This window comes from Euprymna scolopes, chromosome 28, assembly GCF_053919585.1.
Source record: "Euprymna scolopes isolate OS-2025 chromosome 28, ASM5391958v1, whole genome shotgun sequence".
Classification (NCBI taxonomy): Eukaryota; Metazoa; Mollusca; class Cephalopoda; order Sepiida; family Sepiolidae; genus Euprymna; species Euprymna scolopes.
The window spans coordinates 34,068,578-34,088,459 of NC_136509.1; the positions used below are offsets into that span (position 1 = coordinate 34,068,578).

The 19,882-nt window shown below is 33.4% G+C and overlaps 1 protein-coding gene across 2 annotated transcripts in view; it reads left to right on the plus strand.

Annotated features, from left to right (window-relative positions):
* The window catches only part of LOC145249560 (tubulin polyglutamylase ttll6-like), a 351,054-nt gene that overhangs the window by 223,422 nt on the left and 107,750 nt on the right, over positions 1-19,882 (plus strand). For both annotated transcript variants that reach the window (XM_080111234.1, XM_080111235.1), the window contains exons 8-9: positions 11,607-11,750; positions 15,678-15,763. In XM_080111234.1, coding sequence (XP_079967360.1) covers positions 11,607-11,750; positions 15,678-15,763 — 230 coding nt within the window. The remainder of the gene's footprint in view (positions 1-11,606; positions 11,751-15,677; positions 15,764-19,882) is intronic.

A 19,882-nucleotide genomic window follows, 5' to 3' on the forward strand; every position in this document is an offset into this window, starting at 1 on the left:
AATCAATCATGTCTCTGAAAAATCAAGCTTTTTATATCTAATCGAAAGCATCTCATTTGCATATTAAGTTACGATATCATATAATGAGAAAAGGCGGTCATTTTTTTTCTTTATTCTATTTGTTTACACGGAACTCAACACAAACTACACACAAACAGATTTGTACTATTTTTTTAAGTGCTTAATTACAAAAGAACAACTTATTTTGCCTTTGGTAGCATTTTAGACCACAATAACTTTTTATGTGTTTCTGGTTAAAATGCTTTGTACGTTCTTTTTCTACTTGGACTTGTAGATACGCTTCTAACAAATAAAATTTCGAGAAAACTTTGCCTCCATTCAACTTCGGAACTATTTCGTCCGTTGTGGGAAGTGGATATGAGTGATCCCTTAGACATTCATTCAGTTCGCTTGAGTAAACCTTTATCTGATTGTTTTTCTTTTTTACGTATTTAGCTGATGCCCATTCAGAGCAACCTCAATTATTAATTAATGATTCCGCCATGCCTTCTGCAGAAAAAGTGATTCTCATTGGTCTTTTCTGAATTTTTTTTTTCTTTAACAATTTTTTTCTTTAACAATTTTTTTTTTTCGCAAAATGTCCCGTTGTTTCACAATATGTTTTGCGCATCTCTGTTATTTCTAGCACATTTTATGTTATTTCGAGCATATTTCATATTATTTTTAGTACATTTCATATTATTTCTGGTACATTTCATACTATTTCTAGTACATTTACAGTTATTTCTCGTACATTTCATGTTATTTCTAGTACATTTCATGTTATTTCTAGTACATTTCATATTATTTCTAGTACATTTCATGTTATTTCTAGTACATTTCATGTTATTTTTAGTACATTTCATATTATTTCTAGTACATTTCATGTTATTTTTAGTACACTTCATGTTATTTCTAGTACATTTCATGTTATTTCGAGCATATTTCCTGTTATTTCTAGTACATTTCATGCTATTTCTAGTACATTTCATATTATTTCTAGTACATTTCATGCTATTTCTTGTACACTTCATGTTATTTCTAGCACATTTCATGTTATTTCGAGCATATTTCATATTATTTCTAGTACATTTCATGTTCTTTCTAGTACATTTCATATTATTTATAGCACACTTCATGTTATTTCTAGCACATTTCATGTTTCGAGCATATTTCATATTATTTCTAGTACATTTCATGTTATTTCTGGTACATTTCATACTATTTCTAGTACATTTACAGTTATTTCTCGTACATTTCATGTTATTTCTAGTACATTTCATGTCATTTCTAGTACATTTCATATTATTTCAAGTACACTTCATGTTATTTCTAGTATATTTCATGTTATTTCGAGCATATTTCATATTATTTCTTGTACATTTCATGTTATTTCTGGTACATTTCATGTTATTTCTAGTACATTTCATGTTATTTCTAGTACATTTCATGTTATTTCGAGCATATTTCATATTATTTCTATTACATTTCATGCTATTTCTAGTACATTTCATATTATTTCTAGTACATTTCATATTATTTCTAGTACATTTACTGTTATTTCTAGTACATTTCATATTATTTCTAGTAAATTTAATGTTATTTCTAGTACATTTCATGTTATTTGTGGTACATTTCATGTTATTCTAGTACATTTCCTGATATTTCTGGTACATTTCATATTATTACTGGTACATTTCCTGTTATTTCTGGTTCATTTCATATTACTTCTGGTACATTTCATATTATTTCTGATACATTTCATATTATTTCTGGTACATTTCATATTGTTTCTGGTACATTTCATATTACTTCTGGTACATTTCATATTATTTCTGGTACATTTCATATTGTTTCTGGTACATTTCATATTATTTCTAGTACATTTCCTGTTATTTCTAGTACATTTCATATTATTTCTAGTACATTTTATATTTTTTCTGGTACATTTCCTGTTATTTCTAGTACATTTCATATTATTTCTAGTACATTTAATATTTTTTCTAGTATATTTTCTGTTATTTCTGGTATATTTCATATTTCTGGTACATTTCCTGTTATTTCTCGTACATTTCATATTTCTGGTACATTTCCTGTTATTTCTCGTACATTTTATATTTCTGGTAAATTTCCAATTATTTCTGGTACATTTCCTGTTATTTCTAGTACATTTCATATTATTCCTTGTATATTTCATGTAATTTCTAGTACATTTCATATTATTTCTGGTACATTTCATGTTATTTCTGTTATATTTCATGTTATTCCAATACATTTCATGCTATTCCTAGTACATTTCATGTTATTTCTAGTACAATTCATGTTATTTCTGATACATTTCCTGTTATTTCTGGTACATTTCTTGTTATTTCTGGTATATTTCATGTTATTCCTGGTATGTTTCATTTTATTTCTTGTACATATTCTGTTATTTCTTTTATATTCCCTCTTATTCCTGGTATATTTTATATTATTTCTGGTACATTTACTATTATTTCTGGTACATTTCCTATTATTTTTGTACATTCCCTGTTATTTATGGTGCATTTCATGTTATTCCTGGTATATTTCATGTTATTCCTGGTATATTTCATGTTATTTCTGGTATATTTCCTGTTATTTCTGGTACATTTCCTGTTATTTCTGGTACATTTGCTGTTATTTTACAAACTGAGGTTGTAAATTTTTGTACCGCGACGCCTAGCGTTTTTGTCAATTCCGTTAATTCTTCTTTCTTCAACATAAAACAAATATATGTACACGTAGCACACAATGCAACCAAACATTGTCCCAATAATTAAATACTTTTGGTAAGACAACGTAGTTTTACTTTTTACTTCAAATTAGGGCGGAAGATCAAAAAACTATTTCTAACCTTAACTTTTCATTTTGACTTTGCGCTCGTTTGAATTTCTTTTTAACAATCCCAATTCTTGTTATATTTCCGGGTGTATTGAAATCTTTTTTTTTAACGCGAATCCAATTTTTAGTACGTCTTTTGATGACTAGATTTTGATTATTTATTTGAAAATTATTAGTTTTTAATTTCTCTTTGATGAATCTCATGTGGTGACAGCAAAACTCGTCTAAATCCTGACAAATTGATACGTTTTAAATGCTCGTTCACTGTAGTAAAATCTATTGTTATATATTTGTTGCAAACTCGCAAGTGAATTCTCAGTCGCCAATTTTGTATAGATTGGGTGTAAGTGCATCTGTTAATGTTGTAAATATATGTGATTTCGTAGGCGATTCCTTCGGCGCACATCTGATATGTCACTGGAGAATATAACTAGTATAAAATAATGAGACTCAACGCACAGAGTAAGTTATAACAAGTTTATTGTACAAAGACGCAATGCAACAAATAAGATATTGACACTCGAACGTATCTTGAAAAATCCACAATCATGATGTTCATTTTTTTTTTATATTCTTTTTTTTTTTACCATAAGCGAAGTTTTGTATTTAATATATATCGAATAAAAAAGTAAATATAAAAATTCGCCTATATAAAAATTGATAAAAACAATAAAAATATTAATTGTGGACTGAGTTTTTGTGGAACCTGGAATGTAATTTGCAACACACACACACACACACACACATACATATATTTGTGATCATCGATATACATACACACATATGTGTGTGTATATATATATATATACACACATACACGTATATGTGCATATGTATATATACATATATATATATGTGTATGTGTGTATATATATTATACACACATATACGTATATGTACATATGTATGTGTGTATATATATATGTATATATATGCACATGTCTTTAGATATGCGTATATACGTATATATATACATATATGCATGCACGCACATATTTATACATATACATACATACATACATATATATAATATATATATATATATATACATGTATAGGTATGTATACATATACGTGTATACATGCACATGTGCGTATATGCGCAAATGTACTTACACACACACACACACACACACACACACACACACACACACACACACACACACACACATATATATATAATGTTAGATAATCAATCTTTCAGAAACAATAATAGAAAGTGATCTTACAACATAAGAGGTTAAAATAAAGTTTTGCAATATTTTTTCTTTTAAGTTATTTATTTTTTTTTTTTACTATCGATATTTTCTTGATCGAACAGGCAATCGCACATTATCCATTTTCCCGAATCTAACGCGCCGAGGTGCACGATAAAAATGCCGATATGCGGTTAGTGGTTGACTTATTTAATGAAAAAAGCATTTTTTTTTTTCATAAGTTGTTTTACTTGTTCTTATAATGATCTTTCTTCGTCCGTCGGTTCTTCACGCTAAAGGTTTAAACAATATTTCCATTGATAAACGTGAACATCGGATGGACGCATCCTGGAAGCAAATAAATACAGGTCAGTTTCGCCCGGTCCCTGCACGGGGCCGGGCATGAATCTCAAAGACCATATGTTGGGGAAACCCCAGATATAAGACCTACCAATTGTCACTACCCAGTTCCCTCTCCAGGGAGCTGGTCCCCCCTCCCCTTCACTCTCCACATTAAAAAACAGCCTTATGCTTAATTTGCTAAGTGGGGAAGCAAATAAATAACCGGATGGACGCATCCTATTTTAGTTGCGTCCAAGCATACCATGAAGTTCTCTGTCTATTAGTCGGTCCGTTATGCTTACTTAAATGTGAAATAATATGTTCGCTGGTCTGTTACACTCGTGTGTGAAATAGAATTTTTAGTTAGAATATTTTCGTTGCTCTGTCATGCGTTAATTAGAAATAGCAGTTTGCTGATCTGACACAGTTTAGTTAAAATTACTTTTTCCTTAGTCTGTAAGAGTTTAGTTAGAAATGTTATTTTCGTTAGTTTGTCCTGGTGCAGTTAAAAATTACATTATCTTACGTCTGTCACACTCTAGTTAACAATAGCTTTTCGTTGATCTGCCACATTTTAGTTAGAAATAGCGTTTTCTTTGATCTGTCACACTTTATTTCGAAATAGCATTTTCGTTGATCTGTCACACGTTAGTTAGAAATAGCATTTTTGTTGATCTGTCACGTTTTAGTTAGAAATAACGCATTTTTTTAGTCTGTTCTGCTATGATTAATTTTTTTTTATTTTCTTTGGTCTGTCACGCTTTAGTTAGAAATAACAGTTCCATTGGTCTGTCACATTTTAGTTAAAAACAGCAGGTTTTGTTGGTCTGTCCTGCTATGGTTAAAATTTGTATTTTCTTTAATCTGTCACGCTTTAGTTAAGAATAACATTTTCGTTCGTCTGTCGCGCTTTAGTTTAAAATAACATTTCTGTTTGTCTGTCACGTTTTAGTTAGAAATAACATTTCACCACTAAATGCACAGATTGATAAGACGTATCTGAAAAACATTCATCTTTGTTTTTATTTTTATTTTAGATTGATTTCCTAAAGCAAGTTTTCTGTCACATCACGCCATCTTTCCGCGTGATTATTGCCTTTTTGTCGATCCATATTTTCTGACCCAGAGACATCTCATTTTTTTTTTTTTTTCAGAATCTTTCCTCGAGTTTTTCCCCCATATTATTGATATATTCACAAGATATCGGCGTTGAATATCAATTTAAAACCGATTCTGCATTGCCGTATCGGACCACCAAATCTTCGCTTTTGATGCCGAAAAAAAATAATAATAATTGAACTAGAATAATATCTTTAAAATATCATATCAGTCTGTTTTTTAACCAAGAAAATAATCGGTTAAAAAAACGATTATTTTCTTGATTGCGTCAAACTTTCGTGTCTATACTAGTCTACTTAGCCTGTGAATTTGGCCCTAGTTATAACTTTAAAATTGCATCCGGTGGCGAGACCCTAATTCGGGGATCTTGTGTAGTGTGGATTTGTGGCGTGGTCCCTATCTTTGGTAAAAGCCATTTTGGACGACGATAGCGTGTATCAGAATTTTTGTAGGAATTTTTGACACCCCTAACACGAAACTGCGAATAAAATATTAAAAAAAAAACTCGTAATTTCTCTTTTAAAAGTGGGTTGTTTATTTTCTTTATGGATTATACTTCCAAAATAAACTATTAAAAGTGTATAAAAGTAATAGAAATATATTTTTTTAAAACAGTAATAAAATTAATTGAATTTTATGAGTTCAATATTTTTCAATTTTTAAACTTTAAAAATCTATCAAAAATTTTCTATTGATTCTATTTTTACGATATTTTCAGGGTCAATGTAAAATTTTATGCTCTTTCCAATAAACCGAATATAATATTTTGGACAAACTTTTTTTTTTTAATTCACGCACCCCCCCTCATTTTGAAATGTCTATTAAAAAGTAAATAATTAATTTACTTGCCAAAGTTTTATATATCACAAATTGAAGATAAAAGATCAATAAATAATATATTCGAATTTAAAACAAAAAAGTGGTGTTTTTTTTTTAGAAATTTACCTGTAAAGTCCGAAGTTTAAAAACTTTTTTTTTTAACCACGTTTTTTTTTTTTTTTTTTTTTTAATGAAACCTTGGTCCTTGCTCCTTTAATTGAAAAACAAATAGGGGTTGAATTACATTTTTCGTGTAGTTATAAGCTTGGAAAGACACGGGGTCGAATTAATTCACGCCCCCCCCATTTTGAAATGTCTATTAAAAAGTAAATAATTAATTTACTCACCAAAGTTTTATATATCACAAATTGAAGATAAAAGATCAATAAATAATATATTCAAATTTAAAACCAAAAAAAGTAGTGTTTTTTAGAAATTTACCTGTAAAGTCCGAAGTTTAAAACCTTTTTCTTTTTTTTAAATCACGTTGTTTTTTTTTTAAATGAAACCTTGGTCCTTGCTCCTTTTATTGAAAAAAAAATTAGGGTTTAAATTACATTTTTCGAGTAGTTATAAGCTTGGAAAGACAGGGGGTCGAATTATTCAATATTTTCACAAAGTTTCTGACACACCTACGCTTAGCGTCTTTGAGTATGACCAAGAACCGCACCAAACATTTGATATGATTTGAGGTATAAAAGTTATTTTTTAGCGAAGAACGTGGAACACGCATGCGTAATAAAATGAAAATACAATGAGACATTGAAATAATAGAAAGGTTATCAGATAACAAGCAAAATAGAGTTTTATAAACGAGGAATGAAGAAATACGAAAATTTGTCAGAAAACATTTTTATTTTATTTCATTATTTATTTATTTTTTTGTATTATTTGGACTATTGTTCCCATCTTCGTTGGGTTTTTTTTTCTTTTGTTTTTTCACAACGTATCGGCCGATGTAACCTCCGACCGTCTTCAGGTGCGTTCATACTGGATGTTATTGACAGAGGGTAAAAAATAGCGCTAAGTCTATTTCTTTCTTTCTTTTTTATTTTATTTTTAATAAATCCGGGTATAAAGCGATTTATAGAGCAGTCGGTTCGAATACAAGGTAGACTACAATGTATTGTGAACTAAGTCACTGTAGGAAGGCACGTGAAGCTTAACGTAACATCAAACTATTTTTTCAGAAAGCAAAAAAAAAAAAAATAGCTGCTTACATTTAATACATCTAAAGCCAAGTTTCTCTCCTTTAATCACTAACGCTCGGATCTCACTTTATCTCACAAGACGAAAAGATGATCATCACCATCATCAATGGATGACTCTCTTCTGTCTTGGTGATGATCAACTTTTCGTTTTGTAAGCTTCTTATATGAAGTGGCTATATGCCTTGTCTGGAGCGATTTCCATAAAAAATTCTCACGTTGGATTGATATATATATATATATATATATATATATATATATATATATATATATATATATTGAAATCAAATAAACCGTTTATTTTATATATTTGTGTTTATATATAATTCGAAATATTTTCCCGTGACTACTCGTAATGTTCTACAATTTTAAAGCCTCACATTTTAGTTATAAGGGGTGCTCTCGACTGAGCTTCAATCATCTCGGCAAAACATTCCCAACAAATACTCATCATCTCTACAACAACTGTCACAATTGCCTTCACTCTCTATCTGAGCCTAAAACTAAACAAAATTTCCCTGAGCAAAGTTTATTTCCTAGAACTGTCTTTCTGTGGAACATAAAACCGTGGAGTTGCCACCCAGCTGACTATAACATGTTTTTTTTTCAAGTCTAATGTAAACAAGTTCTTGTTGATCCGTCCTCTTAAATAATTAAAACCTACCCAATTTCCACCATTACCGATCATCACGGTGTTGTCTTACTGGCCACCTGACACTGACACTCATTAACCCTTATCCTCGAGTAGTCGTTAAGCCTTGGTAGGCTGTGACCCCCTTCCTTTAAAAAACATAATCAAGAGTCTCCTCGAGCATAATCGGATACACCTACACACAACTGTGCATGGGTTATGATGTGAATGTTTTTCGTTTATTTTGTCATCCTTTTTCTTTTAAATGTATACTTTACCTTTTGTTCCTGTTTACTTGCCTTCCCACGAGGGCAAAGTCAGACACAAGGTCGGTTTTTAATGTGGGAAAACTCCAGCTCCTCAAGAATCGGTGCTCCGGATTGCAACAAAAATTTAAATTGCCTCACCCAGGAAGGATTTCTCCTTCACCGACCGAGGATATAGACTAAGTCTTGCATCAGAACAGATACTACATTGCTAAAAGGCCAAGCTAGGCAGCAGTTTACTTTAACCTTTGATCATCCCAAACAAAGTATGTTTGTTACATAGTAGGGCCCTACGTCAGTAAGTAGCGATTAAGTTAGCTAGTACGAATTTTGACAAGGGTAACTTTAGTGCATATCACGATAACCTATCTGCAAACAGATAGGGGTGACATAGATTGAAGCGATGGAGTTGAGAGCAAGATGTCGAACTACATAGACAAAACAGCATCAAACGATATGATAATATGGCAAATGGATCACGTTTTCGAGTGAGAGAGAAACAGGTTTTTCAGTCAGTCTCACTCTTGAAACTGTGCGGATGTAGTATAATCTAAGGTGAATGTCACTTTAATGTCTGTCCGACTGCGTCTCTCATTTCCTAAGTTAAAAAAGTAAGCTAAGAAGGAAATAATTTTAATTATTCGTCTCTCTCTCTCTCTCTCTCTCTCTCTCTCTCTCTCTCTCTCTCTCTCCATAAGTCAATCCTCTTCAATAAAACGAATTCAGCGAATGTCTTCCTTGTGTCATTCATACATGAGAAATTTATTCATGTTAGTTAAAGAGACGATCGCCAACCACTAGACAACACGGCCACTCATGAAACGATGGCGAGAAAAAACGACTATTAAAAAGAGATCCAACGTAAACAAGTGTATCCAAATGTATAGTAAACCTGTTATTCTATTTGATTTATAGATCAACTAACAGCGAGACCTGATGTTGTCCAGGATTGAATGAGGATCAACAAATTTTCCATACTTCCAATACTGCAGTGTACTGGAAGGAAGCTTCATGTGCCTTCCCACAGTGACTTAGTTTACAATACATTGGAGTCTACCTTGCACTGTAGAGAATCTATTGTTGGTCTTATAAAATTATTGATAAATAATGGCTTGAATTAAAGTTTAAAATGCAAAAGTCAAGTATCATGGTTCAATTGTGCTCTAAACAGAAACATTCATTTCGAACGTGCCCCTGCCTTATAAAACAATCTACAGTTGATTTTATAGGCTATACCGTTCTGCTTGTGGGTGATAAAACTTCTTAAATGCCTTTATGATGTTAGGTTGTATAAAGGAGTTAACTTTGATCAAAATTGGACATCTTTCTTTAATCGGATTTTTTCGATTATCGATTTTTGATACTTAAAAGATACATTACAGTACAAAACCTACGTAAGAACACTCCCATGCGCATCAAGTATCTTTGTGTAAATTTTTTTTAAATCGGTCCAGTCATTTCCGAGTTCATTGAGGACGAACTCATACGCACGGACGAAGTTCCTTTTATATGATAGCAAAGAAAGATCATTGATGAAAGCATTATATGTTGCCACTAACGCATAAGGAGCTACTGTGGTATGGGCCAGATTTATAAGGTGTTATATCTACTTATCTATAAAAGGCATTTTGTTCGTGTGTGTGTGTGTGTGTGTGTGTGTGTGTGTGAGAGAGAGAGAGAGAGAGAGAGAGAGAGAGGAAGGGAGAGAGAGTTTGGTCCCTATGGACTCCAAAACTGCTGAGCCATTTTTTTTCCTTTAACACAAATGCACTTTATGTGTCTGGGAATGTTCTTAGTTTTTGTACTAGATTGCCACCAATAAATATCAAAAATCGATAAATGAAAAAAATCTGATTAAAGAGATAACCATTCAATTTTGACCAAAGTTAACACAGCCTAACATCAAAAGTGCATTTGAGAGAGAAGTTTTATCACCGCACAAGCATAAAGGCCTGGCAGTAGGTTCTTTAATAAGACAAGAGCATGTTCCAAATGAGTGTTTCTGTTTAGAGCACAATTGAACCATAACACTTGATTTTTGCATTTTAAACTTTAATTCCAGCCATCTCTATATATAAAATAGAAAATGTGTGTATGTATGTTCGCTTTTTGTGTATGTCTTCAAAAGGCTTTTTTTCCGAGAACTGATCGGTTGCCTAACAACTTCTTAAAACTTTTTATATATTGCGTCTAAATGATAATATCTACGACTTATCAACGGTGGTAGCCTCTCTATTTAATTTGCCCGACTTTGAAACATTAAACATTCGACATTTTCGGGTCGGCACGTGTTGCTTTCGTTTTTCGGTATATAAAAAAAGCGAAACTCGCTTCGAATCACTGGCCAGTGGTCTCTAGAAAGCGATTTAACGATTGGTCAGTGTCGGCTTCGTCATAGACTCCCCCTAATAAACAGGGAGCTGGTTTTCCCCAAAGTTAGTTAAAAACAAACAAACGGGATTATTGACCTCATTAAAAACTGTCCCACAGAAAATGTTAACTGCTGAATAGCTATTGCTTACGATCGCCGCATGTGCATTAAGCTTTTTCGTATATAAAAAAGAAGCCAACAGACTCGCGATAAATAAAACACTGTCTCGCACTCAAAGTTCACGTTAATAACTCGTCAAAAACGGGCACGTTTTTTTTTTTCATACTTTACTATTTCCAACTGCGCGTCAAGACTTCGTTTTTTTTTGTTTTTTTTTAAACAACCAACGAGTTTTCTTTTCATTTACACAAAAACACACACACCTACAAACACCCGGGCAACGCCGGGTACCCCCCGCTAGTTATATATAAAAATAATTTTATAAAATAAACAAAACGTTCTCTACAGGGCAATGTAAACTACAATGTATTGTGGACTAAGTTATTGCAAGAGGCATGTGGAGCTTCCTCAAGGTGCACCACGATGTGTCCCCGATTAGAGCAGGTAATTAATCATCTTATTGAAAAAATCGACAATTTCACTGATTTCGATGACAATAAAAGTATTTGGGGTGTGGAACATTCGTTGATTCTTATTCAATCCCGGGCAACGTTGGGTCTTCCTACTAGTTTATATCAAGGATGATAATTTTCTCATCCCGAGAAATTCTGACGGAGATTACTATTAATTACTAATTTTTTTTTTTTTTTTTTATATTTTATATTTGTTTCAGCCATTTTTAATCGATGGATTTAAGTTTGACTTCCGTATTTATGTTTTGATTACGTCATGTGATCCATTGAGGATATTCGTTTTCAAAGACGGACTAACCAGATTTGCCACTTGCAAATACAACGATCCGACCACAAGCAATACTGTAAGTATTACAGCATGCTTCGTTTTGAATTCAGTCCATATCACCTAATTAATATTATATATATATATATATATATATATATATATATATATATATATATATATATATATATATATATATATATACACAGTAGCGTCCAAAAATTAAGGAACGGTCCATCATTTTTTTTTTTTTTAATGACTTCTAACTTTATCTATGAAAATAGAAAAACGATTTTTTGGTGAATTTTCCAATGTTTAATAATGGTAGTTAAATAAAAATAATTTTTTGATTTTGAATACATATTAGTTTTTACATATACGTAAATAAACTTAAATTACAGGCGTCCAAAAGTTAAGGAACGCGGAAAATTAATACAAACTTTAGCAATTTTAATAACAACTTAACAAAATGTCGACTCCGAATATTTGAAAAAAGCAGCTCTATACAAGAAAAACAACTTATTTGTGACCATAATAATGAAAAAAAAAGTCCATAGGGGAGATTTGCTAAAATACTGAGAAGGTCTAAAAGCGTTGTTTTTCGGGTTATTGAAAATAGAAAAAAAGGTTTACCATTGACTGAAAAAAAAAAAAAAAATCGGGCCGACCCCGAATAACAACTAAGAGGAAGGATAGGAAAATCACTCGATCCTGGACAAAAAAATTTCCGACAAACGATCTCACGAAGATTAAACGAAGTTGGATTATTTACAAGAAGTCCATGCTCAAAGCCTTTAATTTCTATTAAAATAGAAAGGCCAGATTGTTATTTGCCGAAAAATATTTGTTTTGAGAAAAAAAAAAATGGGAAAAGGTTCATTTTAGTGATGAATCTAAATTCGATCTTTTCGGATCAAACAAAAGACCACATGTCAGAAGAAAAATGGAGAAAGACTGCCCCCTAAGTGCGTTAAAAGTGCAATAAAATTTGGAGGGGGGCAGTATAATGGTATGGGGGAATGATATCTTCAAAAGGAACTGACCCCTTGTCAGGATTCTTGGAAAAGTTTATGCTCAAATGTACAGAAAATTGATTAGAGAACATGTGGTTTCTAATCTTTCTGATTTTGATATCCTTATGCAAGACAACACACCGTACCATAAAGCAAAAATACTTTTTAGAAGAGCTAAATAGATCCAATATTTGCGTTATGGATTGGCCAGCTCAGAGTCCAAATCTGAATCGAACTGAAAATGTTTGGAAAATTAATAAGATCACAGAAAAAAATGCAAAAAAATCTTGATGTTTTATGGGAATGTATAAAAACAACTCCTGGAATAATATCTCACCTATAACATGTGAACGATTGTTTCTGCCTTGCAGCAAAAGATTTTTTTTATTTTTTTTTATTACATTTTCACCCCAAACAAGGCACATTGCCACTTTGGTGTAGGGGGCTACTATCAGGGGAAAAATCTACTGGGGTACTATGTAGGGATTAGGGCAGCGAGATGTTGGTTCACGTTGCACTTGAACTTATGCATGTCAGTACAGTTGGGGAAGCAGTGACCTGGAATGGAATTCCAAAGTCTAGCAGTTCTGGGGAAGAAACTACTGGAGTAGAAAGATCTTTTACATCTAAGGATCTCTACAGTGTGGGGGTGGGATTTTGCAGCTTGTCGGGTCTGTCGAGGGTGTTCACGTCGTGGGGGCACAAGTGCTTGCAGTTCTTCAGAGCATTCACCATTATAATATTTGTAGAACAGGCAGAGGGATGCAACGTTTCGACGATGGGACAGAGGCTGAAGTTTAGATGCCAGTTTAGGGCCTATCAGATTTGCGACTCTCTTTTGAACCCTGTCAAGGAGCGAGAGACTAGTAGCCGATGCACCGGCCCAAATATGACAGCAATACTCCATACATGGGCGAATAGTGGCCTTATAGAGGTACAGGATACTTTCGGGTGTTAAAAGTTTTCTAGCATGGTAGAGAGAGCCCACCTTCCTTGCAGCGGCCCTGGCGATGTAATTGTTCCAACTCATGTTTCCTGTGAACGTTAGACCAAGGAGCTTGAAAGACGTACTCTCAGATAAAGATAAAGATGCCATAGTATGATTGAAAACAAGAGGCTTTTCACTAAATACTGAAAGAATTCTTTGTTTTTACATCAATAATTTCCCCCGTTCCTTAACTTTTGGACGCCTGTAATTTAATTAAATCTATTTATATGTAAAAAAACTAATATGTATTCAAAATAAAGAAAAAAACAAAAAAAAAATTATTATTTATTTACCAACCATTATTAAACATTCACAAATTTTTTTTCCTTCTTCATAGATAAAGTAAGAAGTCATTCAAAAATAAACTTAACTTTTGGACGCTACTGTATATATACACGGCGCGTGTCAGAATGCGGTAAAAAGAAATCAAATAAAGTGATCGATCGCGAATGTGAGAGCTAAAATACAAATATTTATTTAAAAACTATATATACATATTTCAAAGACGAACCATCACTTTCATTGTATTGAACCAGCCATCTGTGGCTGATAAGAATCCAATACAACTCATCAGCGTCGGTGGATTTTCCGTTTTGTTTTCCTCTTTCCACCGACGCTGATGAGCTGTATTGACTCCTTATCAGCCCCAGATGGCTGGTTCAATACAATGAAACCACCGGTTCGTCTTTGGAATATGTATGTATAGTTTTTAAATAAATATTTGCATATATATATATATATATATATATATATATATATATATATATATATATATATATATATATATATATTATATATTTGTATGTATTATATGTGTGTGTATATATATATATATAAATATATATATATACATACATGTATATATATATACACATATATATATATTTGTATATATATGCATATACATACATATTATCATATATATTTGTATATATATATATGTATATATATATATATATTTGTATATATGTATAGTTTTTAAATGAATATTTGTATATACATATACACACACACACACACACACACACACACACACACACACACACACACACACACATATACGGTGGCCCAAAAAAACGGGCCCCATCTCTAATTAGGGCCCCGTTTCTTAGTGCTTTGTCCGAATGGGATGAAACTTTGGTCATAACTAGTTTATTATATTCGAAACACCACATACAAACACTAGGGTTTTTGGCCTTTTTTCTCCGTTGACTGTAAAATGCTAAAAAAAAAAAAAATTGAATGTCCTCTGTTATTTGGGGTCACCCTGTATACACACACACACACACACACACACACACACACACACACACACACACACACACACACACACACACACACACACACACATACATATATATATATACATACATATATACATATATATATATAGCGTCAGGATGTGTTGAAAAGAAACCAATAATGTGCTTGATCACAAATGTGAGAGCAAATTATGACCATAAGTTTAAACTTATATACACCCCCACCCGTTTTTAAAAGAATCTTTAAACCTATACCTCTTAACAATGGGAATGCATCCCCACTTAATATCTCACCCACTTAGTATCCAATAGATTACATCACGCACTACTGCCTCTAAATTTAAACACTTTCTTAAAACAGGAATCCAAACAACATCCATTTTCAACAATTATATTAATGTACCAATACTCAGCAGTATGTTGATTTTGGAGTAGCTAGCTGTGATAACAGTGTGTTGGATTTGGCATAGCTAGCTTTGTCAACAGTGTGTTTAATTTAGAGTAGCAGGGTTTGTGAGCAATATGCTGAATTTGGAGTAGCTAGCTTTGTCAGCAATATGTTGAATTTGGAGTAGCTAGCTTTGACAGCAGTAAGTTGAATTTGGAATTGGGAGTTCGTCGAATTTAACCATGGAAATTGTTAAGTGAAAGTACAGAAGATTTAATAATTGATTATTTAACCCCAACACGCATACCTAAATACAATTATGTAATGATCTTGTTTCTTTTTTGTTTATTCTCAGAATAATGTCTACATGCACCTGACAAACTACGCTATTAATAAACACAGCGATGACTTTGTTCGTGATGATGAAGCGGGCAGCAAAAGGTAAAAACTCCCATTAATTCAACACAAAAAGAATTGCTTAATTTTCTTCTACGGTGTATTAATTTTCTGTGGCACGCAAAGACGACCACGACAATTCATCCTGTTGTAAAGAGGGGGGGGGTCATGTATAGGTAAAAAGTGCATCTGCTATTGATAACAGAAAGTACCCGTTGAGTTATCTCCCCTTATACAGAAAATAAAAGGGCACAGTTATGTCATAGTTGTTGACTACTTCTCGATATGGAGAGGTTGCAATGCTTACATCAGCACATTTTCAGACAGTTTTCTACAGCCCTTTTGGTTTGGCCAAGTAATCCTAGACATGTTAATTAGAGCTTGTTGCAGGACTGAATGTTGGTGGCAATCGACCCTACAACTAAAAAACGACACAGGCAAAAAAAAAAAAAAAAAAAAAAAAGACGAAAAACAACAAGGGCAAAGAAGAGATGACCAACACAGCGTGTACCGTCGTGAACGAATATAAATCTGTTCAGGTTTATTTTTGTTTAAGAAACTGAATGGTGGTAGGAGGTTTCAGACTGAGGATTGGAATCCAGCCGGTGTTGGAACAGGCACGGCTACAGGGTTGTCGCTAGTGGCTACGGAAAACGCGTGCTGACTTGAGAAGCTGGACTGCTGGGAATCGAGCGCATCGCCGACAAGTGGTTGCTGCTGCTACTGCTGGGTTCAGTCGTTGTCGGGGAGGTAGTCTAACCCATTCTCTGTGGACATGACTACTGCTGAGTTGGGTTGGGCTGCTGACAGACCCAACCTTGCCATGCGGCGATCTAGCTGCGACTGACTGCTTGTTGAAAAAAAAACAAAAAAAAACGCTGTATTTATACTTGTCCGGCAGACGTAGTTGTAGACATCGCGGCTTTGCAGCGTTGGTCGTCGTTTATCGTTCTTGATTTGTGTCTGTTTTTGTGTGTTTAAAGTATTGTAGGGAGTCATCTGTTTGAGGTTTATATCTATGTGTCATATCAAATTAAAACTTGGAAAGTTGTGAATATTATTCTCGCGGGAATTGTGCTATTCAGAGTTCCACAGGATAATTATCCATGTCGAAGTACTTGTAGAAAGGGCTGTCAGCTGTGGGTTTTACGTTTTGAATGGGGATTCTTTTTGATGAGCGGTTTCTTTTGGTGGAAACCGTGGTAAGCTCTTCCTCTACACCTGATAATTCCCTGATGACCAGGATAAATTTTGGTAATCATGGTCGGTCTCAGTAGTGATCTCCTCTGATAGCTATTCATAGAGGACGAATATTGGAATTATTAAGGAGTCACTAACGGGATGCCCTGTGATTGGATGAAAAAACAACCAACCACAGACCTCCCTTTTTAGATTCCTCCTAACCCCTCGAGAGCGGTTATTTCAAATTCTCTTCCTATTTTGCTTGTTGAAGCCTAGAAGACAACACACGTTTTTCAGTCTTCTCCGCCATTCATACCGGATACGTGGGAGAACTTTCGACAGCAATTGCAGCACCAAAGAATTCAAGGCTTCCCCCCTTTTTTTTTTTTATCTCAACCCGGCCAAACTCCACAGGAAACAAACAACGTTAAAAGGACGATTCATAGATAAGTTCCGCAAAGCGACTGCTTTTTGCAAAGAAACATTCTTTCTTCCGTCTCTTTCCTATTAATACAAGTTTTCTTATAACAACTTCACTTGTGTTTCTTTCTTCTTGTCGACGTCACATTATTTTTGTTACCGTCTATTGTTGGGAAAATCCCAATACGGATGAGGGCCACTATTTGCTTTTTAAGTAGATCTTAAAAACGAGCTGAGGGACACATTAGCTTATCCTACATACAACATATTAATCATTTTTTGTGTGTGTGTGTGGGGGTGGGGGATAACGTCATTTCAGTAAAAGTTTTTGGTTCTTTGTAAGAATAGCAAAAACAAACCGACCTTCTTGACATCTTATTGAACCTGGCTCTTTCATACACTATGTTTGTGTCGCCTTTGAATTGATCGCTTAACTTTGACATTACTATGTTGAATTTTTTAGCTTCTTCTGGTAAGAATGGTAAAAATGTCTTTTGCGTTATCACCCATGCAGTATATCAAAGTATCAACCTGACCAGGAATCGGTTTCTCGTCTGGTTTGAACAATGTCTTGTAACGGTTAAACTGTTGAATCCATTTTCCCCATAATTCGGGCTAGTCGAATGTAAAGGCTTCTGATGGGCTCATGTAGCTGGTCATACTGGGGTTATTTGTGGAATTTTACTTATTATTACATTGTACGACTTTTGAGGTTGATACTTTATTTAACCTCTTCCTTATGTACTGCTCATATCCATTTGTAAATCCCACTTCTGACACCATGTTATGTTTTTATCAGAAAAATAAGAAAAAATAAAGTATACTCGTTAAGACCAAGACGGCTGACTGCTAGTCTAGTTTTATTCATGCTGTACAAGAGTTACATTTTAAAGAGAGACAACCCCGACTGGCGCAGAATTTCTGCTGACATAACAATAGGTATCCGTAGATTTACAGTCATGACGTAAGCAGTTATGATTACAAACCGAAAAAAAAAAAACGAATCAAGTTCGGAATATTATCAAAATATACATAAAAAGGCGCCGTTACTTGCCAGACGCCTATTTTTTTATGGAAATCGCTCCAGACAAGGCATGAAACCACTTGATATAAGGAGTTAAAAAGTACTATTTCAAGATGAAAAACTAGCCAACGATAGATGTTATATGGATAGATTTCAACCCAGAAAACAGCAATTCTTCCCTTTTTATCAGAAACATTGCTCATGGAATGTGAAGACTATAAGACACAATAAGTCGATTGGAAGGGTCAAGTTCCGAGTTTTAGGTTTATTTTTTTTGGGGGGGGGGATAACCTTATTACTTTCGCAACTTTGAATTGGGATTTTTTAATACCTTTTCATTGCCTTTACTAAAAAGATAAGGTTAGGGTTAGGTTAGGGTAAAAACAATTTGGTTCATATTGTGTAGAAGTACCGAAATAAATGTACAGAATACACTTAAATACAAGATAACAATTAAATTAACAGTTGCTTTCATTAAATAACTTCTTTTCCCCCAAAAAGGCTAATAATAGATTCAGTTTGCCAACAAAGTTCGTTAACGTTCGCCAGTCTCGGAATTGATGACGTAAATTCTGAAATTTTCTTGGATAGCTATTCCTAGAGAATGCCAAGATTTTATTTAAGTAACTTTGTGTGTGTGTGTGTGTGTGTGTGTGTGTGTGTGTGTGTGTGTGTGTGTGTGAGTGAGAGAGAGAGAGAGAAAGAGAGAGAGAGAGAGAGAGTTCTTTCCCTATGGACTCCGAAACAGCTGGGCCTATTTTTATAAAATTTCACGCAAATGTATTTTATGTATCTGGCAGTGTTTTTAGATAGATTTTGTATCAGAATGTTTTCAAGAAGCATCAATAATCGGTAATCAATAATCAAAAATCAATAATCGATAATCAATAATCAAAAAATAAGACGAAAGGAGGAACAGGCGATTTTAACCAAAGTTAACACCTTTCACAGCCTAACATCACAAGTGCATTTGCAAAGTTTTATTACCACACAAACAGAAAAGGCCGGCATATAAAATCAACAATAGGTTCTTTGATATGACAGGGGCACGTTCGAAATGAATGTTTCTGTTTAGAGCACAATTGAACCATGATACTTGAGTTTTTTATATTAAACTTTAATTTAAATCGTTATATATCCAAAAAATAATTTTTAAAATCAACAGTAGGTTCTCTACAGTGCAGTGTAAACTACAATGTATCATGGATTAAGTCACTGTGACGAGACTTGTGAAGCTTCCTCCCAGTGTACTATGATGGGTCCCTAACTAGAGCAGGCAATCAATCAATTTGATTGAAAAATGGGCGATTTCATCGATTTTGATGACAATAAAAATATGAAAGCTTGAAACATTCGTTAATCATTCTTCAAATTCATTCATGGGCAACGTCATATACCTTGGTTTTTGATGTGCCGGACGGTTTCTACCAAACTACTCTGTCAACGGTTTATGTACCAACTTGAAACTTGATATATAGTGTGGTCGAACATGTGGAATAAATTTGCTTTAGTTTTCACCCAGTAAAAATAGCTGTTAA